The sequence below is a fragment of the Equus asinus genome, chromosome 7, assembly GCF_041296235.1.
Source record: "Equus asinus isolate D_3611 breed Donkey chromosome 7, EquAss-T2T_v2, whole genome shotgun sequence".
Taxonomy (NCBI): Eukaryota; Metazoa; Chordata; class Mammalia; order Perissodactyla; family Equidae; genus Equus; species Equus asinus.
The window spans coordinates 95,603,877-95,630,432 of NC_091796.1; the positions used below are offsets into that span (position 1 = coordinate 95,603,877).

At 44.9% G+C, this 26,556-nt stretch overlaps 1 protein-coding gene across 10 annotated transcripts in view; it reads right to left on the reverse strand.

Moving 5' to 3' along the window:
- FOXN3 (forkhead box N3) overlaps positions 1–26,556 on the reverse strand; it is a 396,443-nt gene that overhangs the window by 26,698 nt on the left and 343,189 nt on the right. For 4 of the 10 annotated variants that reach the window (XM_070514177.1, XM_070514178.1, XM_070514179.1 and 1 more), the window contains one exon: positions 6,934–6,996. The exons of 3 other annotated variants lie outside the window; for them this stretch is intronic. In XM_070514177.1, coding sequence (XP_070370278.1) covers positions 6,934–6,996 — 63 coding nt within the window. Of the gene's footprint in view, positions 1–6,930; positions 6,997–26,556 lie in introns of all 10 variants that reach the window. 3 more of the 10 variants (XM_044774174.2, XM_014845875.3, XM_044774175.2) reach the window with 1 other exon arrangement.

A 26,556-nucleotide genomic window follows, 5' to 3' on the forward strand; every position in this document is an offset into this window, starting at 1 on the left:
AAGCACTTCAGGTTGCTTGAAAAGACAGGCTTTTTGCTTATCTATCTGTTTTGGGGATTGTGGGAATGGCTTTTTCAAATATCTTGCTGTATGGTACTCTTCTCAGAAGGGTCAGATAAGCCCAGGTTCAGTTTAATTCTGATAATACTGCCTAATATATCAGTCACTACAGATCTCATCTACAGCAGCAAGTGAACCTGACAGAATGGACTACCCAATAAAATAACTTAAATATTTAAAACCTATACCAGTTATAATTCTTGCCAGTAAAAATGATTACAGTCCCATCTACTGGTTGTATCAAGCAACGGATTAATTTACCAAGTACCTGCCTACGTGTTAGATGAAGGGGACACACGGTCACCACAGTTAAGCAGGACAGAGAGAGAATTAAAGAAGCAATGAAGATACACTAGGGTAACTGCTGGGGCAGGGGGCCTAAAGGCATGAAGGATGGAGACACCTAACCCAAAGTAAAGGGTATCTGGGAAGACTGCCTGTAGGAAGTGCCACCAAAGTTGGGATTCAAAGGCAGAGGAACGGCACATACAGGGCCTGGAAGTGATAAAAAGCAAAGTGCACAAGAACTAAAAGCAATTTTGCCAAAGTATATAATCCTAGCAGGAATGAGATGCATTTGAACTTCATCCCATGGATACTGGGAAAACCATTAAAGAGTTTTGAGCAGGGATGTGGTCTGCAGCATTGTGGCTAAGAGCTAGGCTCTAGTGTTAGATGCCCTGTGTCCTATCTCTGTCATTTACTGCCTGTGTCCCCTGAGCAAGCTACTTAAGTAAGATGGGGACAAAAATGGTATGTATCTCACAGAGTATATGGAGATTTAACTGAGTCTAAGAAAGGCACGAATATTTAGAAAACATGTTAGTTATCAATGTCATCATCATCCACATCAACATCCCCAGAGCAGTCCGGAGGCAGCCCGTGCTTTCTCCATTTCAGGTGAACCGAAAGCCCGTAAGAAGGGAATGAGACAAAACCAGACCATGTTGTAAGACCGTAGTCATCTTCCTGGTCACTGCACTTGGCCTGAAGAGCAATGACTGCTCTCATGGCATTTCCATTCTCCTTGTGCAAAGCACATCAGAGTCCCGCCTGTGGCGAAAATGCCTGAAGCACCTAGAATCCTGGGACAAAGACGAGGGAGCCCTGGAAAGCGAAGAGAGCAGACGGGAATCACGGAACACACGTTCTCCTGGACTCTGGCATGGCCAGAGAATCATTTGCCAGTCGAAGGAGAAAAGCAACCCCCCATGGACAGTGCCCCATGCCCAGAGTCCTCTAACTCAAGCGCCTAGAACCTTGAAGCACCAGGGGCATGTCCAACAGGAGGGGGAATGAAGAAAGGAAGCCAGTCCTCACGGAGCACCCACTGGAGACTAGGTTCTTTTGATGCTCCTTGTCTCAGTCATGCCTTCAGGAGAGGAGTATTCAGCAGTGGTTAAGAACACAAACCCGGGGCAACGTGGCCTCCATCCAAAGTCTTGCCCCACAACTAGCTCTGTGGCTTTGGGCAAGCGCCTTAACCTTTATACGCTTTAGTTTCCACACCTGTAGAGTAGGCATAAACGTGCCTCAAAGGATTGCTTTGAGGATCATATAAGACAAATTACATAAACTGCTTAACTCAGCGACTGGCACATTATATAAGCTCATCATCACCATCATGTTTATCCTTCCATCATCCTACCTCACCTCTCTAGCATCCTCTTATTAATTATCTATAAGGCGCAGGGCCTGATGGGTGCAGGACACGGGGAAATTCTTTCACCCTCCTATGCTTTTTGTAGTTATTCCTAACTCTGCATTCACCCATTAAAACATCTTCCTGATGAACCAACTGTATTCATTTCAAAGAATCTCACAGACAAAGCCATCCCACAGCATGAAAAGGCTTTCCCTGAACCTCACAAGACTTCTGGCACATAAACTAGGCTCTTCTTCTGAATCCTGGAGCTCGTTCTCAAATGAGCTGCAACTGAAGGCTCCCTCTGCCAATCCTGGCATTTCTCATCATTGGCTGTGCTCTTCACGTCGGGATGGCGGATGTTCACATTTGCTCACTGGCTGCCAGAAGCCAGCTGTGACGCTTAACTGCTCTCCCATCTTTTCTCCTTTCTGTCTCCATACCCAAGTGTCAGGAGCGAGGCTTCTGAAAAGCAAATCACAGCCAGTCTAAAATGCCTGAGAAAGGCATTCTGAGGTCCATGCTTTACTGCTTTTTTGATTTTGGGATTCTAAAGGAAGCTGAGTGCATCCCTCAGCCCCTTCTCTTCCTTTTACTCAGTATTTCCCTCAAGATGCATCAAAACACTTGAACCCCAAGCCCTTTACAACCAACTTACTCTACCCAATGTGCTGAAATTATACTTGGGCTCCAGCTAGATGAGATATTAGAAACTGGACGCTTAAAATCAACTTCTAACTCAGATTTGTGGCTCTCACTAGAAAAGGCACAGGCCTCCAGCATCATCTTTTTTTGTTAGACCAGTTAAATATTCGGCTTTTGTAGGTGAAAAGATATACATCTGAGACTCTCAAGTTGCTGGGACAAGGGGCAGGGCCATCAGCTCCTAGCACTTGTTGATCAATCACTTTCTCTTAAATTATGTCGGGTCTCCAAACTTTCTTATTTTTAACCAGTAAGAAAGCAATACACACAAGGAGTCAAATCAAGCTGGACCACTCACCGTAATCTAAATGTGATCAACCTTGAGAACTAAAAAAAAGTCTAATGCACAAGACACACACACTTTCCTCCACACTCCGCCACCCCTCAGCACGTCCCCAGCTTCCCTCCTGATGCTTCACTTCCTTGATTTTCACAGCTTCTAAAATTAACCTCTGAGCCCCACTGCTGCCCTTGGAGGGCAGCCCTGGCTGACGCTACCAGAGGCCATAAGCTGAGCAGCAGGTGATTCCGATAATCCTTCCCTTTCCTAAAGTCGGCCTTCCCACCTGCTCACTTGGAAGGATGCTGGGGGGGCGAAGAGGGGAGCCTACTTCCGGTTGCCTCTCTTCTCTGGTGCCTGGTGTGTTGGATACACAGCCCAGTTCCAGGCAAGGTGTGGAACGCTGCCTCCTCCTTGGCCCCTCCCTCGTCTCCTTTTGTTGTTTTGTTTATTCTCTACAGTTTCTCTCTGGGAAAAGTCCAACCAGGGATTATATAAGCCTTTGAAGATGAGTAACGGTGATCTGACTTCTCCTGACTTAATAACAATTCCTCCATTGGGGTTAAAGATGACTCACGGGGTTTGTCAAAGAGGAATTTCGAAGCAGGTACTTAAGTAGACTCTAGAAACTGGAATTAGTCTACAGGGCCACTTTTTTTGGGAGGGGGTTGGTCGATGGATTTGACCAGAAGCATAACCCAAACTTCAACAGATAATGAGGCAGCAATGTTCTGTGCTGATTTTTCTGGAAGTAGTGTCCTATAGAGCATGCGAGACATGACAGGACTCCTTGAACAATGTTCCCCAAGCTGCACACTGGAAAAGTCCCCAAAAGATAATGTCGATGCTGGCATTGCTGGGTGTGGGGGAGGGGACACAAAATGTTGCAACCTGAAGTTCTTACCAGAAGTACACCTGCTGCTTCATTCAAAGTGAAGCATCAGATGCTAGGAGAGGCCGAGGGGATCCAGGAGACAGGGAGTCCAGCCCAAACAATACATGGGGTGCTGAGCTCCCTCAGGGAAGTGTGGGACCCCTCCCTCAAAGATAAAGGGGTTTGGCTGACTGGTTCTCACGAGCTTTTTGAGAAGTTTCCTTTGTACGACCTACTCAGCTCAGACTGCGGCGAGTCTGCCAGCCCTGAGCTAGCTCTGCAGATGCTGAGCAAGGGAAGGATGAGAGGAAAAGATCGAAGGGGCTGCCGTCCCGTGACCCGAAGTGGAGTGACTATGAAGGGCGATGACAAAGGAAAAGCCTTTCAAGCCACCCAGGCCAACCCCTGACTGCTGGGAGTGACAATGGCAGGCAGACTAGGTTGGTGGCCCCTGTTCAAACAGGGGCATCATGCAGCCCAGGAGTGAAAACAAGAGGCTATAAATAACACCCCACGAGGAGGCTCTATAAACAGAGCTCAGCCACAGCCCAGCCAGGGGGAGAATCCAGGCAGGCCCTGCAGACAGGAACCCACGCTCCCCACGCGTGGGCACTGGCATGATCCCTGAACCCGGAGGCTGCACGCACACACCCCCCCACACTGGGCAGGCTGCCCATCCTCTATCACTGGCTGGGTGTCTGCTGCCTTTGAACCTCACCGCTCACTTTTTCCAGGTCTCGGGCAAAGCCGGCAGGGCAGGGGATGGTGGTTTGATCACTCTATGTCTATAATGCTGCTCCGTTCGAGAGGCAAGGTACTGCATCAAATCCCAGGATGAGAAACTTTATGCAACGTAAAATAAAAACAAAGGGAGGGAAAGGAAGAGTGAAGCAAAGGTGAGTGAACTGAAAGCAGAGTCTAGGAGACACAGCCTCCTGACTACGCTTATGAGGAGGCTGAGGAGGGGCCCCCTGGCTTCCCAAGGGCACAGAGCGGATGCTCAGGGCACGTTCACTGCCTTCCTAGGTGCTGCTCCAATCTTTAGGGGCTTTACAACCTGCCCACTGACTCTGCTCTAGCTTGACCTCCAACGGATGGTACTAGGGCTTGGGGCCAGATGGGAAGTTGAATCCCAGGTGGTGTCCCCACCTTCTGCCTAGTCTTTAAGTTGACTTCTCTGCTGCTCCTGCCAATGGGGGTCTCCTTCCATGACTTTTGTGGGCATCCCAGTTCCTTCCTTCCTTCCAGGATCCTGGAGCTCCCACTTGGCATGGGGCCTTCATGAAAACTGTGGCTGGGTTTCTCCTTTCTAAGACTGAGAGAGGAAAGTCTTCTAAAAACGACCCTACAGTTTCAACACATGAACAGTGAGCTTTTAAAACTCAAATTCGGCATTTCAATGTAAGTAAGGCTGTGAATACCCTGAAAAAATAATTATTTACAATTTGAGCACTACAGGGAGGAAGAGAAGTTCATTTAGCCAGGGGAACATTAAAAATAATTAACTTGTTAACTAATCAAGATGAACCCTTTTCCTTTTCTACTTGTGGTCAAGAATCCAGTAATGGATTTTTATGGAAACTGCTGAAGACCCGTAAATGACCAATCTCCTTGTCTCTTCCCCCTTAACTCCATTATTCCAGTTCATCAAAAGTAGTTTTTTAAATCAACGATCACTGTGTACAGCCAGGTGCTAAAGAAGGTGCTTGAATCTTGCACAGCTCTGGTGAAATCAGTATGTTTCCCCCATGATGAGTTATGCAACTTGATTTCAGAAACCCTTTCGGACTGTAACTTGATTACAATCTGGTCTATATTCTTCCTGCAATATCATCTGAGAACAGAGTTTTTAAAAAAATATTTCTCTGTAACTTCAAACATTATTTAAAAACTATACTACAGGTTAACTGCTAGTTATAAGACTGTGTCAGTTACACGTCTGTGTAGTAGTGGTGTTTGGTTCTTAAAGACGTGGGCAGCCTAAGACTTCAATTGCTGGCAATCTGAGGTTAGCAAAGAAAGAATGAGAATTCTGCACCTCTAGGAGCAGGTAATGGCAGTGCCCCGGCAGAAGGACAAGTCTCTCCTGAGAATGTTTGGCTGAATCTCTAGGGTCTATTAAAAAAAGGAACAAGAAAGGATGGAATCAAATTTCCTAAAGCTGTTGGAAAGCTGTGACAAGTGGAGGGCTATGAAGGATGGTCTGGAGCTCTACATCAGTCCACTATTCACAGAAGACACCTGTTGTAAGGCTGAGAATGGACGCTCTCCTGTGGGAAACACTATCGCCTCCAAAAGCGGGGAATTCCCCATACTCAGGCGCCCATGCAGCCCTCAGAGAGCCAGAGCCCGAAACAAGCTGACGGCCCAGCCATAAGAATGAGCCACATGGGTGCCAGCCCCCTGTGGGTGTTGTAGTGGGGTCTGCCGCCTCACATCACATCTCCACACCAGGGTGTTTCATCAATAGGAGGCTGCAATGCAGCAATGTCTTGACGAAGAGCTGAGCAGACCCCAGTGGAGAAGCTGGCTGGCTGCTCAATAGGGTTCTGGCTGGGGGTGGAATGTGGGCTGAGGAACTAGCCTCATGTCAGGAGGAAAAGGGGACAAGTATCTCCATTGAAGGTCATTTTTCATCACTTGGGAAGGAGACCTTTCTAAAAACATGGTAGCTCAGCTCCAGAGGTGAGAAAAAACATCAGGTGGTAGATAGAAGAGAAGTTCAGGGAAGGAAAAGAGTTGTCTCAAGCTTGACATTCCTCAACAGCCAGCAGAAGGCGAAGACAGGAGCCCTGCCCTTCTCTCTATGGCAGCCTGGACGGCTAGTGCCATGATACAGGAGGGCAGCATCATGGTCCATTTCAAGCTATTCCAAGCTCCTGCACACCCACCTCGCCAGACTCTCCTCTCCTCTCTATCTATAAAATGATAGGCTGCTATTAATGAGGTCCCAAATGGGAAAGAAATTTCTAAAAATGGACACTGCTCAGTTCCATGACTGTTAAGCTGGCCCCATATAGCCTCTTCTAGCAGAAACGACAATCTCACAGGAATAATTCCTGCAGGAGAAAGGAAGGTCTCTCCACTGGGACTCATTATAGGGTCTGCCTCCCTTCCCCCAAGTCTTAAGCCCTGAAGTTATATTAGAACTTTGTCATCTTGGAGACACACCTATGCATTCATTCATACATATGCATGGCCACATGTTTATATGCATATGCATGTAATCATGCACTTAGGTAGTTTTAAAGTGATTCTACAAGGGAAGTTCTACTTGAGCATTAGTTCTTCCTATGGCCTGGTATATAAATGAGAAGGTTAAGTTCACAAACTATGGTGCTGTAGTCTATAGAAATATCTACTCACAACCTGCTTGTATCTCAGGGGGAGTATTCAAAAGCATCATGGCACTGGCAGCATCAATGTCAGGATCTGGAAAAATCAACCAATAAATAACATTATTTACAACGGGGCTGGTGTGTGTGTGTGTGTTTTTCCCCCTGCAAGTTATAGTTTATGAATGCAACAGAGAAGAAAAAATCCAGGATCTAGATGAGCTATCCCAAATGGTGACTTTCTTCCCAATTGGATTTGGGAGGAAGAAAAGTATTCTAGAATGAGATTTAAGGAGCAGTTTAGGAAGTTCTTCAGACCGAGCGTGGTCTCTTCTCACTTTGCCAATTTCATAATTTGCACTGCATGTTACTGATAAGTTGCTGATCTATGCACCCTCACCGCTTGTTCCCCTGGGGTGGAGGAGCAGGAGAGGAGGGTGACAATAGCAAGTTCAGCTACAGGAATCTTTAATGAACTGGAGAAGCTCGCAGTACCAAGGAGAGAAAGCATTAAATACACCTGCACCTACTGAGATACAAACAAGACATGTGGTCATTTCCATTTGTCAGCAGAAAGGAAATTGTATTTTGCAAGATTGGTGTGCACCGCGATGGTGGAGGCATTAAAAACACACACACTTAAAATATAAAGAAAAAATTAAAGTTACGATGTTGAGGGCACAATGTTTGCTTCCACATCTATTACTGCTTTTAATATGGGACCAAAAAAAAAATACTCATCACTTCATTGCTATAATTCTTAATAGGTTTCTGAATCCTTACTGATCCACCGGTTGACAGATGGCAGGTGATATAGAGACAGAGAAAAATATTATCCTTTTATAACTAAATTCATTTTCCTCTGAGAAACAGCAGCGCTGCTGCTATGGAAATGAAAGTCACCATGGCAACAGTAAACAACCCCCAAGAATGGTCACTGAATAGACTGAAAAGAACATCTGCCCGAGCGCAGCGTCCCAGCTGCCCTGGGGCGAAATTCGCTAATAGCGCGGTGATGCCGCGTGACAGAAGCTGCCGCCTGTGCCCTGTCCAAATAAATGAAGTGTGCAATTGGAGTCGACATCAAAATGCCTGCCCTTGTAGATTACTACCTCTGTGTCCGCTAAACCCAATGACTAATGATGGGGAGATGGGGTGGGGGGGGCTCGTACTTGTCAGTTTTTGTACAAATTACATACCAAAAAATTCAATTTACGACTAATGGCTCCATGGCACTTTATTTTGGGTATTATGCTAGAAAATGACTTTTTTACTGTTTAAAAAAGTACATTTTTCATACTTTAGATGTGCAGTTTAATTCCAAGGGAGTAATGTGATGCAGGCTAAAAACCCCACAAGCGATTAATAATATGGATGATGCTAGTTCCAGAAGACAATGTCTCAAAAAGGAAGGAAAAAAAGTAAAGGAACTTTTACTCTGCAGGCCTTTTTCTTTCTTTGCCTGTAGGAGGCCCGTTACTTAACACTCGATAATCGAGTGAAAGTTGATTTTAATAAGTACACTGTATGAGAAACAGGTAAATTAACTTATTTGGCAACTCCTGGGGTTAAATTTCTAAAACAGTCATCGCTCCCCACTGATATGAAAATATATACGTATTATTTGAATGATGAACTAAAAAACTTCAAGTTCTGTTCACTGCTCCCAGGGTTCTGGCTGCCCTGCCTTCTTGTCTCCCCACAGGGCCTGCTGCCGAGCCCAGGACTCGCAGGTTCCAGATATTGCTGACATGCCACAGGCCCCGGGGAGCAAGCAGCTCCTGGAGGCGCTGTGGCGGTGCTGAGACCTTCGCCTCCTACTCTCTCTTTTTGGAAAGGGCCCTTTCCTTTCTCAGGGGTGAGAAAACATGCGTGTTTCTTCCCTCCAAGCAAACGTTCTTTGCCATCTTTGAGGATGCAAGAGCTGCAGGTAGTCCAGGGTTGGCCTGGCTGGATGGTCCCTGCCTCCCCAGGAGACTCTCACCCAGAGTTTTCCTGAGTGACCAGGTGGTTTGATGGGGGCAGAACAAGAGGAAACACAGGTAAGACGTGAGGAGTCTTTTCCTATTTATTTTGCTAGAAAATGTAAGAAAGTAGTTGCATATTCTTCAAACACACACTGGACCTCAGAAGGAAGGGGTAAAGGGCAACAGATAGAAAGACATATTGAAAGAAATGAGAAAGAAAGAAGAGAAAGAAAATTTTCATGGAAAAGAGTATCATCAACATTCACATGAATTTCACAGAACATAAGAGGCAACCTGGGGAGAGCTTTGGGCTCACATAACATCCACCCACGACCCCCACCCCAGCTAAGCCAAATAAACACATACACTGAGCAGAAACAGGACGCTTTTGGACAAGTCCTCCAATCCTTCCTTCCAACCAGATTTGCCATGCCTGAGGCCTCCACAGACAAAACTTCTGATGCTACCTTGGCACTCCTGGGGGTCTCCAGGCATTTCTGGTAGACGCAACACCCAGTCTTCTCATTATCTCATTCATAATCAATTCCTACTGCCCCACTCTTCATTCTGAATGGATCAGTTCCTGGGTGGCATAAGCCTGAATACATAGCCCTAAGGGCAGAATGGAATGGAAGCAAGGCACGGGATGCCCAGCTCTTGACATCTTGGCAGGCAAATTGGCAAACATGAGAACTGCAAATAGTCTAAGAAAATGTGATTATGTGTTTATGCGAGTGTGTGCACACGGGCAGCAGAGTGCCAGCCCTTCCCCAGGGGCATACAGTGAGTGCCATGCTTGGTGATTACAGTCACTTAACGATGGAGATGCATTCTGAGAAACGCATCGTTAGGCAGTTTCATTATTGTGCGAACATCATAGCGTGTATTTACACAAACCTAGATGGCACAGCCCACTACACATCTAGGCTATATGGTACTAATCTTAGGGGACCACTGTCATATATGCGGTCCGTCATTGACTGAAATTATGCAGCACATAACTGTAGTTTGATGAGTTCTGACAAATTTTACACCAGTGCTACCACCACCATAATCAAAATAAAGAGCACAATTAAGATACAGATTTCCATCACCCCAAAGTGTCCTTGTGCCACTTTGCTGTCATACCCACCCTTGCCCTGGGCAACTACTAATTTGCTCTTATTCATCCATGATGTGGTGTCAGTAGTTCACTCATTACTACTGTTATTGAGTACCATTCCATTGTATAGATATACTACACTTTGTTTATCCATCCACCTGTAAATGGACATCGGGGTTGCTTCCAGTTTGAGATCTTATTAAAAAAAGCTGCTACGAACTTTTGTACCAGTCTTTTGTGAACATACGTTTTCCCTTGGCTAATGCTGGTAAGTGTATGTTTAACTTGATAAAGGACTGACAAACTCTTTTCCAAGGAGGCCGTACCACGTACGAGAGTTCCAGTTGCTCCACGTATTTGCCAACACTTGAAATTGTCAATCTTTAAAAATTTTAGCCATTCTAGTAGCTATATAGTGGTACTTCGTTGTGGTTTTAATTTCTATTTCCCTAATTACAAAAATGATGCTGAGCATCTTTTCATGTGCTTACTGGCTAGTTGACTATCTTCTTTTGTGAAAAGCCTGTTCAAGGTTGTGCCCATTTTTTAATTGGGTGGTTCCACTTCCTACTGAGTTGTAAGGTTTCTTTAAAAATTCTGGATGTAAGTACTTTGTGGGACATATCTTTTCCTCAGCCCATGGTCCATCTATTCAGTTTCTTAATAGTGTTTTTTAAAAAGCAGAAGTTTTAAATTTTTATGAAGTCCAATTTATCAATTTCTTTTATAGCTCAATGCTTTTTGTGTGTTCCAACTAAGAAATCTTTGCCTACCCCAAAGTTGCACAGATTTTCCTCTGAGCAGCAACTTTTTTATTCTCCTTTGTTAGTGTACCAAATATAACGTTATCTGGGTTCAATATCCAGATTTACAGGTAAATGAAAATGAAAGTAATCAACCAGACCTCTTTCTTCATCTAGTAAGCTGGTTAGGCACAGACCTTCTAGAATTGTACAGATCAATACCAGAAGGACTCTCTCTGGCTCCAGGTGTATTGGGGGAACACCAGGCAGCGTGACAGAAGCCCTAGTCAGCCATGATTCCATGAAAAAGAGTCTGCTGGACCCTCTGCTAAATGTCTGACAGGCCTTTATGCTTGTGACACCCTGACACCCTGTGCGTGCCTCAGTCTTTCAGAGCCGAGAATCTCCCATTTCTCCTCTCCAAAGGGATGCTACAATGTTTATTCTTATCTATTATTAAAATGTCTTTTTTCCCTTTGTAAAAAAAATCATGAAAGGAATTCATGCTCACTGTAAAAAATATACATTAGGTGGATATAATTTCACAAATAAATGCCTTCCCCATAGACCCACTCCCAGATTCACATTTTCTTGTATATAGGTCCAGAAATTATCTCCACAAATACAGGCATTTATGTATATTCATTGAAATATCAACACACATATATTTATACTCATGCATCTATTTTTTAAAAACTGGCTTATATGGAAAGTACTTTTCTGAAAATAACTTTTCTCCCTATTTTTCAGTTAATGGCGTATCTTGGCACCCTTTCATATTAGTATACGTTATCTGAATTTTTTTTGCAGTGACTTTTTTTGTCCATAAAAACACCACACTGTTTGTACTGACTTTCTCTTTCCTTTAAGACTGCAGACTACCAGAAGGAAGAAAGAAAGCATTTGTCATCTATAACCTGTGCCCAGCACAGTGCTTCTCCCGACAGATCCTGAGCCCCTGAAGATACTGCCTTGGTACAGCAATCCCCTCCTCCTCTTCCACTGCCACCCCTTCCTATGATGAGCCAGTGTGGCCCCACTCTCTCCCTCCTCTGATTCCTCACAGCTCTTACTTCCTTGACCTCTCTCTGGGGCTCACCTCCACTTGCTACCTTGGGTAATATGTTATTTTTTATGAGCGCACTCTGGGTCTCCCTAAAAGACGCTCCATTACCTGTGGCCGGGAGGGACTAGTAGTGGTGCTTTGTGTCTTTAGGTAACAGATAGACTTTCTGATGGAAGCACATCTTTTTGACCAACAACACTTGTTTTAAAGCTTTTTTGAGTAACTATTTAGCGGTTAGAGGATGCTTCTGCTTCAGAGGCATGGCTGACTCTGAAGGATAAAAGGTTCAGGTCTAGATTTGAGGGAGGGGGAGCAGTGTGTTGGCTGCATTGGATTTTCCCTGGGTTTAAAAGAGAGGTTTTCTCCCCACTAAGGTGGATCAATCCAGCTTAGCAGCATAAGAAAAGAGGAAGATATTTTGGCCAAGAACTCTTCAGGAATGAAGATCCACTTGGAAGATCCTTGGCATTGTGTCTCTGGGGAGAGGCAGGGGGGTGCAGGAGAATCAAGTAGCATGACCCTCTTTGTTTTTGGAGGGGGAATCTCCCAACAGTACCTAATTCAGCATCCTAATAAAGGCACCCAAATCATTTACCGCTGGTTAATTCAGTACAACACCAAGCATGCCGTCATGGATGCTTAATAGAGTTATGATCATCCTCGAAACGGAGCCAATTTCAAATCCCATATTAAAAAAATTTCCCTTGCTCATGCTTCAGTAACAAATGTTACTTCTCCTCTGGACTGGTTCCCAGCGGCCCATTTCAATTTTCATCTTTAATGCAGTTGTCTTATCACATTCCCGCCTCTCTGCAGTACGAGACTGAAAAACGGTCACACATCTTAAAGATGTTTTCAAATCCTCTTCTCTTGAAGGTACATACACAATTATATTATGCTGCAGTGAGAGAAACAGGTAACAAGGTTTCTAGAACCAATGGTTCAGCTTTTTAGATTTAAAAAACTATTGCACTTCATTTCCCCAAAATGTGGAGATTTTTTTTTTTGGCATGGAGGGAGGAGACTTCTTCTCTGTGGGTGTGATGGGAAAAGCACTAGGCAAGGCACAAGGATTCTTGGGTTCAAGTCCCGGGTCTGCCGCTAATTAACATGTGACCTTTATTTGGGGACAGAGTTCATTCCTTTTAAAATGATGGTGGGTGGCTACAGACTTGGAGAGGCCAGATTGGTTTTGCTTCTCAGTCTACACAGCTCCTGACTCTGCCCATAATGTCCCCTGACTTCCTCCTCCCTTTCTGGCTGGTGGCGCCCAGAATTATGGACTCAAGGAGCACGTACTAAATGTGGTATCTGCTCAAATGCCTGTGGAGGTAGCTAACACTCTTAGTAAGGCTGGAGGAATATCCTTTTGTCCCTGGAAAGCCGTGGCCTGTCATTTTGGACATCTGCCGCGTCCACTTCAGAGCAATCCATCCAGTTTGACATGGGTATTTTATGGGTTTCTGTGTGACGTTGTCTATGTTACTTCCTTTCCTCTGGGATGTGGCACCAGAGGGAAGTGACTGCAGAGACCATCCATTTTAACAAACTAAGAATATAAAGGATGGTCGGCAGCCCCTGGTTCAATTCTTACTGCCACAGAACTGCTGCAAAAACGTGAGCACATTCTTAGCATCTCTGAGCTGACTGACCTAACAAAATAACAAAACATGCCCCATATGGAAAGCCTGAGCAGTATAACCAACAATCCTTACCTTCTTAGAAATCATTTAATTTTCCTTAGGGCTAATGTGTTTCCCTATTTCTCCCTGCGCTACCTCATATCTGAAATGTTGTACAGGAGGATGAAAGGTCTTTCTACAACTGAATAAAAGAGATTAAAAGAAGCATAAAAAAACTACCAAACAATGGTTGACACACACTCAGAAGAAATTATCGGATTTAAGGACACAGAACACTCTCAATCAGATATGCATACAGCATCTGCATACAGCATAAATGCATACAGCAAAGTGTTCATATTTTCTCTCATATTCTCTGCTAGAAACTGAATCTTGCTGTAAGGGCTCCTCATATACCTTGTTTATTACTGTGTCCCCAGCACCTAGAACAGTGCCTAGAACACAGGTGCTAGATAAATAGCTGTTGAACAAATGAATGGATGGCTCGTCCAATGCAGCTGGCTGAGGCTGATGATGATCCCTAGGCATAAGCCCCTGGGCGTGCAGTAGAATCCCCTGCAAACTCTAGAAAACCAAATGGCAGGCCCTACCCTAGACAACCGAATTTTGTAAAAATTCATCAGGGGATTCTGATATGCAGGAAAGGTGAAGAGCCACCTGCAACTGTAATAAATCAAGGGCATGTGAATGCCAGCCAAAGAAGACCACTGGGGATGACAAGTGCTCCCAAGAAATCCTTTATCATCTATAACTTCACTATATCTTTTTGCTTTGAAATATCTTTATCCCTTTTCTGTAACTCTGCGTGAGAATGACACATCTGAGAGGATTCGGTTAATCTGTAAAAATGGAGAGAAAAGAGCTTGGATAATTTTTAGGGCCAAGGGGACAAGAAATAGATTAAAATAAACAAACAAGCAAGGAAATAAATAAACAAACACAAATTCCAAATAAGCTGTACATTTCCTGGGGAATTCTAAGTAGATATGCATGGTTGCATTTATATACATGCCATATACTAAGTCATCGTTCTCACTTGGGGACAATTTGACACCCCTCTCCTCCAAGGGCATATGGCAATGTCTGGAGACATTTTTGATGGTCATGACTGGGTGGGAGGAAGAGGGTGCTAATGGCATCTAACAGGCAGAGCCCAGGTATGCTGCTCAACACTCAAGAGTGTACAGGACAGCCCCCCCTCAACAAAGAATCATCCGGTCCAAAAAGTCAATAGTGCCGAGGTTGAGAAATCCTGTTCCAAGCTTACATGTACATATGAAATGGTCAAAAAAGCAATTCTTCGAACCAAATGACCTCAAATAGGTTACAGCAAAAGTAAACAAAGAGATATACAATTCACTTTGTTGTTGATATCTCTCTCTTTTTTTCTTTCTGCAAAATCCCTAGGCGACGGTCAAGAGAGAGAGGATATCTACATTTGCGGCTTTGAAAGTGTGAAGTAGGAGTTGTACTCTTTGGCTGCTGTTGCAATCAATCAAGATATCTGAAACAGCTGTCTCTGATCTTGAAGGCACCAGAACAGGGAGTGCTGTCAGATCATTTGCTACGAATATTTCTTCCACTACCCTTCTGGCTGAAGGGTATTAAGATGGTATTCACCACGTGTATGAACTGCAAACATCTGAGGGGTTCTCACAGCCTCACAGCCAGACAGGGGGGACAGTGACACCACAGAGACCAGTGGAAAATCTTCACCATTGATGGGATTTTAGGGAATAAAAGCCTCATGCAAAATTGACTCCAAGTTGAGACTTTAAAAATCGTCTCTATGGAGGCAGCCCCATGGCCTAGTGGTTGTTCGGTGCTCTCTGCTTCAACGGCCCGCATTTGTTTCCTGGATGTGGACCTACACCACTCATTGGAGGCCATGCTGTGGCAGTGACTCATATACAAAATAGAGGAAGATTGGCACGGATGTTAGCTCAAGGTGAATCTTTCTCAGCCAAAAAAAAAAAAAAAGTCTCTATGATGGAACATCAAGAGGGGCCATTCTCCAAAAAAACTGAGACCAAGAAAACCCCAAACTCTTGCAACTCTGAAGGAATGAGGCAAGTTAAACAATTAAGCAAGTTGAAACTAACAGTTGTTTGTTGCAACCAAAGATAATCTAAATCACGTTGGGGGGGAAAGGATGAATGATCTATACGTGCATTTTAGGTCTTATCAGATTCCCATTCACACATCTTCTGAGTCTTTCTCAGCTTAAAAACCGTGGTGAACTCTAAATGAGGGATTGATTTACTGGCTTTGAGGAGCAGTGTTACAATCAACTCTGTGAATTAGGAATACATTTATCCAAGTCAGCTCCCCAATCAGGGGCATCTTTACAACTTGTGTAAATTGCCTATTTATTACCCCTAATTCCATCTCATGCAGAAGGGGATTTGAGGAAAAGCTTCTGGAAGATAAGCACTGAGCTCAAAGTGAACCCTGGGATGGGAGTCAGATGACAAGAGTTGTTGTCTTTCTAGGTTTCAGATGCCCTGTCTCTAATGTGATGTTGGGCTGGCTGAGCCGGGGGCCCTCTCAGGGCGTCTAACTCTCTATGAATCAATCACTGTCATTGCTGCTCCCCTGCTTGAGAAGTAAAAGAAAGCTCATGGACACTCCCCATGGCAGATGCTTCCAACTTCTGTTTTCTCCAGGCAACAAGGAATGCTTCAATTTTGATGTCTTCTGAGTCCCTTAATTCTAATGTCCCCTTTGCTTCTGCAGAGGTTTGCGTTTTACTGCCTGTTTTTCCAGATCTGTGCTTCCAATGAACGCAACGCCTCCAGCCCTTTCCTGGATCACTTCAGGGTCCACAGCTCTCCTTTTAGCCTAGACACTGTCACCCCAAAACCTCTTTTATCTGGCACTCCGAATTTTCCTAGTGATGAACACGTACCTTTTTAATATCTTTGACCAGTTCATGGAAATCCTTCTAGCAGCTGCCTGGGAGCAAATGGAAAGGAACCACATGGACTGAGGCTGACAGTACAAAAGGGTCTGAAATTCCAGAACTTGAAGACCAAGGCAAAGGTGTCAAAAGACCCAGAACAGGTTATGACTTCTGTCCCCACGGGTCGGAACTATTATTTAGGACGCAGGGAGTTCTGGTTTGGTTCTGTTTGGCTTGTTAAACTGTGTGGCAGCTGCTCCTCTGTGATGGGTTTCTAAAAAAAATGTTAACTTCTTATAGGTGAATGAGGACCTGTATACTCCTCAGAAGTCATTTCCCCTTTGCACCTCGTTCAGATGTAAATAATCTACGTACTACATTCTCTGATTTCTTTCCTCCTGGGTACCTGAGGATGCCACACCGACAGCCTGGAGGAGAGTGGGGATTTTGTGGGGGGGATTCTGACACTGGGAGGGAGGAGTGAAGAGGATACATGCTGAACCCTTTTAGACTCTGAAATTCTTTGCTTTGAAAACCTGCTTGCTCCTAGTTTCTTCAACCAGTGATACAGCCAAAGCCCACCACCCAGCTGGGAACAGGAAACTAGCCCTGGGTGAGGGATGGTTTCCATGAGGTGGTAACAGGAATGGGGACTCCTGTGAGAGCCCTGAGAACCGGAGGGCCTGGTCACACCGATGTCTCAGAGGAAGGCGGTGCCAAGTACAGAAGCCAGAGATAGAACAAGGCCAGGAGGTCCCTGAGACGGGAGCTAAAGGCCCAGGGGGACAATCCAAGCACCGGAGGGCTGGGCAAATAACTGGCAGGGAGTGTTGGGGGACCCGCAGGGCATCTATCTTAGTCTATTTTTTCTCTCTCCATAGTTAGCTCATCTTCCCCAACTATCATTTCTCTCCACCTACTGGAAGATCAGTTCCTGCCTAGTCCCCACTCCAGAAGCCACTTCCTCCTCTAGTAAAGAGCACAGGGTTACTGGCAACCCCTGCACAAACTGTCCCACAGCTCCAGCTGTTCTGATGGTGGCCCAGCCCCCACCAGGCATAGCAATACTTGTTAGTGCCGACAATTGAATATTTCCATGCACAAACCGTCTTCAATTAGCTCTGTCTTCATCTGAGTAGACGTGTAAAGCTTCTTTTCCAGAAGCAAAACTCCATCTCAGAGTGACACTGGCAGGTGTGTTAGTGAAAATAAATATCACACAGAACCCTGACATCAGTGCTCCAAGGCACAAATCGACCACTTACCCGGCTCTCAATTGTCTTCCTCCCAACAGTCCAGGGATGAAGAACAGGAGGGGATAACTGAACACAAGGCTCACCTTGTATGGGAATGTACGTATTATGCTGACTCACAAGAATTTCAAAAGAGACCACGGAACCATAGAACTCAGATCTGACAGTCGACTGACATCAGACAGAACTAAACCTTACCATGTGCTTTCTGCGTAAACGTCTACCATATTGAATCACACACGCTGTCCCATGCAATGTGCTTAGCACAATCTAAGAGATGTTAGCACAATCTCTATGCTCCTATGCCATAAACGATTATTCAGTTGAGATGAACTCATCATTGAAAAAGGTTTCTCCTACGCTGAAATCAGTTTCCTTATTAGAGAGCTGCTCCTCAGACATCTGGACAGGGAGGCTACTGCAACTCTGGATCCCAAATCGCTATCATTGGGGTCACTCCACAGCAGTGAGATGCTATGGCCCAGGCGATGGTTATGCTCTACATCCAGCACTTCCCTTTTTACTTCAAGACAAGTCAGAGAGTGTTGTCAGTCTGCACCCTCTGCAGGTGTCTGAGGATGTGGCTGGGGGCAAGGAGAACAAATTAAAAATAAAATAATTCACCTGTTCACAGCCCATCAAATCAGTTACAGCATCCCCAGAGAAGGGTACCCCAAGAGGCTAGAACCAGAGACTGCAGTAGGTAGAGAGTTACGACTGGATGAGGTGTCGAGGGTTAGGGTCAGGGTTAGGAAACTCCAGAAGAATGAGACCTTGACTCTTTGCATCTGTGCTACGGGGATTTGAGTTCAAGTACACATGGCAGAATTTCCTTACTTTGCTGCAACTGACTTTCAAATGAAAGTTTAGGTGTTCTCTGAAAAGAAGTCTGACTATCCACCGAGGCTCAGATCTGCTCTCCCTTCCACCGTGCCCTGTGCCTGCAGGAGCTGAGGGAGGCCAGCCCGCTGGGCCTAGGTATGTAGGAGCATTTCCCCTCCTCTGGAAGAGGATGGAGGGCAGGAGAAGCGGCACCCGGTCCACAGCTATGCATGAGAAAACTGAGGCGACAAAGCTGCCCCACAGGGAGCAACACTCTGAGGAGGAGGAGCGTGATCAGGAAGGCTATCGTGTACGGTATGGATGTTCAGATGGCAGCAAGTGATCACAGTGTGGGACAGGCAGGCTCGCTGACGGGGCCAGGGCCGGGCTGCAGGTGCAAGACCTTTAGGCAGAGAGCAAGGCAGACTCACTGAAGGCTCGAGCAATCTTCCACGGTTTTCCTCTAGCGAGTGTTGAGGTCCCCTTCCATCCAGAGCACCCCAGAGCAGGGAACCTGACGAGGATAGTGCTAGTGAACCAGAGACTTCTACATTCCTTTAGCTCCAAGAAAGCACACGTCATGTCAGTGCTCTTCAGTCACCCTGCACCCAGATGAAATGTCACGAGAATTTACTACTAAAACTTAATGACTTAAGTCTGTTTGGGGCATCTTAACAAAAGATCAGACGGAAACACAGACACAACCAGGCCCCCTCCCTACTCACACACACACACACACACGTACACAAGTCCACACACACATCCTACAACCATCCGCTGACAGGATCATGCTTCCATCGGTGAGTGGGTCCTTGAAAAGCTGATCTCTTTCTCCCTTAAGAGACCTGAGCTAAAGAGACATAAAGAGGAACCAACGGAGGTGGAAGCACATTTCCCATCAGAAACTTGGCGATGTATTCCCGCTTTGGTCTGTACACACCACACTAATGACCCCACATCACTCTGGGGTGACTGGGGCACGTTCTTCAGTGGGGATGATGTTGAAGGCTGCGGGGCCCATCTCCTGGGCTACTCTACCCAAGCGAATCGGGGCTGCTGATTCTCGCAACAGGATTACTGGTCACTGAGCTCTGTCTGGGCCTCACTTTTAATTCCTAGCCTTTTATGCTTTCTGGTCTAATCCTTCCCCCACAAAAATACATTAGGGAAAAAAAAACATAAAAGCAAATCTGTCACTTGGTATTTTTTTTAACCTTTGCACTGTTCTCCGAAACCCACTGATTCAGAAACAACCTGCGCTATGAAATATATCAATTGAAAAATAAAAACAAAGCACTTATTTTCCTTTATCCTACATGGGAACTACACCTAACATCTGTCTAAAACCTGGACGTCCTACACCATTTAGGGGTTGCAGAGCAGGTGGACACAACGAGGAGGCTATAAGAATATAATGGTCATTAATTGTGTTTTCATTGAATAGTGCATAGTCAATTTCATACAAATGGCACCACCAGCCATCGTTGAGAACAAAAAATATTGTTAACAGCTAACAAGTAATTCATTTTAGACCCAGTTAAATATGGAAATATATGGAAATATAGATTCACTATTAGGACTATCAATAAAGGTATCATGGAAACAAAAAGATTAAGAGTTCCACCAAAGAAGATTTAAGCATAACACTGTGCTACTGGGAAAGAGATGAGAAGGTGCCCCAATTCTGAAGGAGACACCGACCGGCTGAGAAGGCAACCAACTCTAAGGGTAGAAGCCTACATTCTGAGGCCCCGTGGGTAAGGAGGTTGGGAATGATTAGTTTGGGTTTAAAATTTAGTCTAACCATAAAGCAATGAGTTAATCTTTTGGTAGGCAAATGAGAAACAGGTTTTGAAAACAACCCCCACGGAAGTTTCCAGAACAGTTTTTGAGAATGGCTGCAGCCCTGGAACAAGTATTTTTGTTACAAGGAGTCTACTTTGAAGCATCCCTCTTTTCTGGATGAACTTGATTATTCCAGCCACACAGCATACATGGGTAAAACATCTAGTACATAAAAATACTAATTAAGTGCAATGTGGAATAAAGTAGTCCCAAGCGCTGGGGAAAGAGCTTGGTCAGGGAGCATGCTTTTAAAGGAGGTGAGTTCAGGTCAAACCTGATTTGCTCTTGCAGACGCTATATAGTCATTCTAGAACTAAAAATGCTAAGCTAAATGAAAGTTTTCAGTTTGTGTCTGGGACATTTTTTTTTGAAAAAGATCAAGACGGACGACAGTCACCAGATAATATGATTAACAGACCCAGGTAGACTCTAAAGGAAAAAATGACAAAGGGCGACGGTGTGGACGAGGGAAGGTCTCTTCCTGCTGGGGCTGCAGAAAGGACTAAACCATCTGGAGACAGCTTTGCAGGACAGCCTGGCAAGCTGGTGGATCAGGTTACTTCGTGACAGCAACTGGGTTCATTCTCTTACCATGAAAGGCATATTTCATCTTTCAATCGGAAAAAAAAGTTACAGCAAGTATTATACAAGCAAAACCAAACAAAGAACACTGGAAAACGGAGAAGGAAAAATCCACCACAGCAGCTGCCACCATGCCAGCACCTGCGGTTTTCTCTCACCCTTTCAAGATTCTTCCAGGAAGGGATTCAGAGTATTTTTTTTTTTTTAAAGATTTTATTTTTTCCTTTTTCTCCCCAAAGCCCCCCGGTACATAGTTGTGTATTCTTCGTTGTGGGTTCTTCTAGTTGTGGCATGTGGGACGCTGCCTCAGCGTGGTTTGATGAGCAGTGCCATGTCCGCGCCCAGGATTCGAACTGACGAAACACTGGGCCGCCTGCAGCGGAGCACACGAACTTAACCACTCGGCCACAGGGCCAGCCCCTCAGAGTATTTTTCACTAAGGCTGAGCCCTGCCTGGGGAGCCTTCGGACTCTTCTGTGCCAGAGGTCAGGGTGGCCACTGTACTTTTAAGATACCGGCTTTGGGAGGGGAGCGGAGAGGAAATCAAAATGAGTATCTGTTGTTAAGCATATCCAGTGTTTCCCAGTATATATTCTGAAGAAACCTAAAAAGCCTATTCCCCGTAGGTTCTTACCACCAAGATGATTAATGACAGGCATTCAGCACATCCTGCTAGGTCAGGTAGGCATCAGCTGACCCTACTGCCACCAGCCTGCCTACCCAACGCCCCCCCCCCCCCAAGATTATTGCTCCAGAAAACATGTATGTGGTGAGGGGAGGAGGGGTGGGGAGCAGGAGAGCTAAGGAAAAAACATATACTCCAGAAATCTGGGCTGTGGCTTGAATTGTGACAGAGAGAACATGCTGAGAGGCCTAACCCCAATCCCCAACCCCTACAACTCGGTATTTATTTCTCATTCTGTTTCTCCCAGGTAAGGAAAAGAACTTTGTTTTTTAAAAGTTCTTGCTTTTTTAAAAAAAATGCTTTTCACAGAGGCAATCTCACCCAAAATTGAACCCATGTAGTCAACACCGTGTTCCCTGAGAGTTACTTTGCATGCAGTCTGTGGTACTGTGCATGCAGACTGATGGTGATGGCAAAAGTGGAAAGAATGAACCGGGATTCTGGCACATCCTGCTTCTGAGCAATGCTCCTCTGAGAGCACCTACCTGTTGCCTCCAAAGCACTTTTAGAATTTGTCATCTGGTGCTGTAATAACCAGGTGAGGGTTCATGGGGAGCCAGCAGCAGAAGGACGGCTGGCCATGCCTGAATGCACAGAGGCAAGTAGTAGATGGAGATGCTAACTGCAACTCCGCCATGAAGCCTCCTCTGAAAACCTCCATCCACCACGGTCTCTCCCTTCCCAGATACCCAGAGCTCTTCTTCCCATGACCTGTAATCTGCTGCAGGTTACCTTCTAATTGTTTGTGCATACACAGGGTTGTCCCAAAGAGCTGACCTCCCTGTCAGTAGGGAGACTCTCAACCCTCTGTATAGTCCCCATGGGAAGTTAGGGAGCATTCACCTTCCGCAACAATACCTCACTTCTAACAAGCCTGCCATATTTACATCCTGGGAAGAAGAAAACATTCTTTCTGCCCTTCAATTCTTAGTTTGGGAAGAATGCTTGGAAGAAGGAGAAGTGGTGCTAGGAGCCTCAGGTGGCCACCCTTCTGACAGAGTGAGCCACAACTTCAGACTAGAATGAACAGGAACAGAAGAACCTCTTTTTCCTTGTTGAACTGCAACAGAAGGTCGGCAGATCACAAAGATGGTGACCCTCCTAGGTTGCCAAGATCTGATCAAGAGCTTGCCTCAATCAAGGGTCTTCTGTCCTCAGAAGACCTCAGAACTGGACTTTTAAGGATGCTCCATTCATTCCTAGGTAACTCTGATCAGTTTCTAGGTTCTGCTACTTCTAGAACCTTCCATTCGACTCAACCACAGAGGCTTCCTTGGGGTTAAGTTAGCTCAGGCTTGACATTTCCATACTCTGTGGTCTAGCCTATAACACCGACTTCAAAGGCAAAAGAAACATTGGTCCTATCAGTCTCCAGAAGGGATTAGGGTTGTACACAAACCAACAGGACATAATCCTGAGGACATACTTCTATAGCATCTAAAACAGCCATACTGTTATCAAGGTGCTAAGACGTTATTTGGGTAGAGTCTGAGATCCATAACAAATAGAAGAACAGCATGGTTAAAATCACTGGAGGCAAGAGGCTGTAGTCTCTACCACTTCCCACTAAAAGAAACCAGGGCTTCTTGGAGAAAAGTCTGCCTCCTGGTCTGGAGCAGGAAATATACACGATGAGCCCAATATCACCTTGTGAAACCAGGAAACGAGGATACTAACAAAGTCTATTGGATTCCTGTCAAAAGGACTCAAGAACCTACTTGAAGGCTCTCCCACTGGCTAAAGATGGGAGAATCAGAGCTCCCACAACTGCATTAAATTGATAAACACATCACGTATACTTAAACCAACAGTTTATGATGGTACTTAAAAAAATACTGAAACTCACTGGTCACCTTTGGGAAGCGCTAGGGAACTCATCCATTGAAAATTGATAAAAGAAAGAAGAAAGCGGTTGCTCTGCCTTTCCTATATGAGGTATACCTGAAGTAGCTAGGTGACTGAGGAGATGTTTCTCTTTATTCAAGATAATATGTGAAAAAAGAATGATAAAATTGTACCCCCATTTTGCAGCCCCTAATGAATTAGTCTAAGCAGTAATCATCAATAACTGCTAATATCACAAAAAGAAACATCCAGATATAATGAATCACATGACGGAGGAGGGACGACACCCTACTTACAAGTAATCGCACCTAAAAAACCAGTGTTCAGACTGTATCTCCTCAAGCCTCCAGTGCAGTGGTTCTCAACCGAGGAGTGACTGTGGCCACCTAGGGACACTTGGTAATGTCTGGAGACATTTTTTTTTTTAAGATTTTATTTTTCCTTTTTCTCCCAAAGCCCCCCAGTACATAGTTGTGTATTTTTAGTTGTAGGTCCTTCTAGTTGTGGTATGTGGGACACCGCCTCAGCATGGCTTGATGAGCAGTGCCATGTCCGCGCCCAAGACTCAAACTGGCAAAACCCTGGGCCACGGAAGCACAGTGCTTGAACTAACCACTCGGCCATGGGGCTGGTCCCTGGAGACATTTTTGATGGTGGTGACTGGTATACATGTGCGCATGTGTACATCTAGAGGGTAGAGATCAGGGATGCTGTTAAACATCCTACAATGCACAGGACAGCCGCCCAGCACAGAAATATCTGGTCCCAAACATCAAGGACCCAGGTTGAAAAACTGCTCTAGATCTAGCTACCAATTTATAGAAAATTTAGGGGACGGAAGAACATGTTAAATGACAACACAAGATAAATCAGCAAAATCCAGACTGTGGGAAACTCCACAGAACAAACAACGCAGTTTCTTCAATAGCAGCAGCAGCAGCAAGAAAAGAAGATAGAGGTAGACAGACAATTATGGAAGGGAGCCTATAGATTAAAAGAGACTTAAGGGTTATATCAATTGATTTCCACGTATGAACCTTATTTGGTTCCTGATTTGAAAAACAAATGGTTAAAAAAAAACTATAAGGGGCTGGCCTAGGGGCATAGTGGTTAAGTTCATGCACTCTGCTTCCACAGCCCGGGGTTCACAGGCTTGGACTGAGCACGGAGCTACGCACTGCTCACCAAGGCATGCTGTGGCGGCATCCCACATACAAAACAGAGGAAGACTGGCACAGATGTTAGCTCAGCAACAATCTTCCTCAAGCAAAAAGAGGAAGATTGGCAACAGGTGTTAGCTCAGGGCCGATCTTCCTCACCAAACCCCCCCCCCCAAAACAAAAACAAAACTATAAGCAATTGGGGAAAAGTGAACACCGGTGAATGACTAAGGAATTATTATTAAAACTTTTAAGGTGTGTTATTGATATTGTGGCTGTGCTTTTTTAAAAAAGACTTTCTAGATTTTGGACATACATATTGAAATATATACAGAAGAAATTATATGCTATCTGGGGATTTGCTCTAAAATCCTCATTACTTGAGGCTGGAACGTGGTGGGAAATTAGAGAAGTACAGATGAAACAAACCTGGCCAGAAGTTGATGATTATTGGGAGAAAGATTGTTCTATTTTTTTTTTGCAGTATACTGTAATGTTCTATAATAAAAAGTTTTAATAGTTAGGAAAAAAATGGTGGCAAAATATATCAGACTAACCGCACCAGATGCAGAATATGCTCTTTATCAACAAAAACAGGGTGCAGCACATAGAGCTCCAGGTGATGCTGAGTTCCGAGAAGGCCACAGGGGAAGAAGTTTTATTTCCCTCTTGAACACAAGTTAAATTTGATCTTCCGCTGGAAGAAGTGTTAAACAGTGGTTATACCCGATGCTTAAACAGCATGATGAAGCCCAGCAGGCCCAATTTAGTTTGTCTTACGGTGCATGCCTGGCTGAGGGCGGGGGAGTGTGTGCCGGGAGGGGAGGGGGTCAGCACCCTTCTGACCCCTAAAGGCAATTAACTTATACTTCCAAGCAGGGGGTGCCATTATCTTTAACTCAGCAGGCATAACTGTACATAATTAGAGATCATAATTACTGTTCTCTTTTTAAAACGTGACCACAGTATCCAAATTGACCTCTTGTGGCAGTGTTGCCTTCATGCTGGGAAGTACATAAAAGTCGGGGACAGGCCCCGCCCACCGGCGTCACAGTGATGGGCAGCCAGAGTCCCGGCGCAGTTTCTGAGGTCGGGCGTCCGCGCTTAATCCCTGTGGAACTTCGATCTGTTTGGGGTTTACTAATTATCACTTTTCACTGAGAAACATTTTACTTCTTTAAAGAGACACAGACTAGTCAGAGCTTTACACGGTCTATTTGACCATGGCAAAAAGGCAAAAGCAACCGCTCACATGAACACGCCGGTAATGATGGGCATCTACTGTCTAATTATCCACGTAACGACGAAGTTGAAGAGATCGATTCCTGATCATCTGTCCACTGCCGTGTTTTGTAACGTTGCTAAAGAGACTCTATTTCACTTTAAAAATTCTGATTTATTATTTTATTACACCTTATAATCGGCCCCACCTAGCCATATTTCCAGCTTATACAGCCCAAGTCATTAGACAGAACAAACTGTTTTGTGGGGAAATAAAACCGAACTGGATTTTCACGCAGCCAGATTGCTTTCAGTTCTAAGCAGAGAATAATACAACGTTTAAGCTAGAAAGAGACCTTTGGAAATCATCTTACATATGAAATGCCCGAGGTGGGTCCAGATAGAGGGGAAGCAAACGAGATGGCAGAAAACCATGAGCAGGGAAACTCACAGAAACATTTCATGACCATCTTGTGGTTAGTGTCTCATTTGGTAGCCATGTTAATTCCAGTTCCTGCTTCCGACCGGAAGCCCAAGCAGCTAATCCATGTCTCTCATATCCCTTTACGTAGGAGCGTCTGCATCTTCATTCTTCACCAGTAGCCATTAAATAGCCCTGACAAATAGCCAACTTCTTTCCAACAGTATTTTAAATCCTCAGCCAGTGCTTGAAAAATTGGAAAGAGAGATGTTGTAACACCAGCTAATCTCTTCCTGGCTGAAAAAAAAATGACTGAAAATTCCAAAGTTTGATACAAGTAGTTTCAAATGGATCAGACAACGTCAAGTCACAATATTTACACGGCGGAGCGACCATTCCC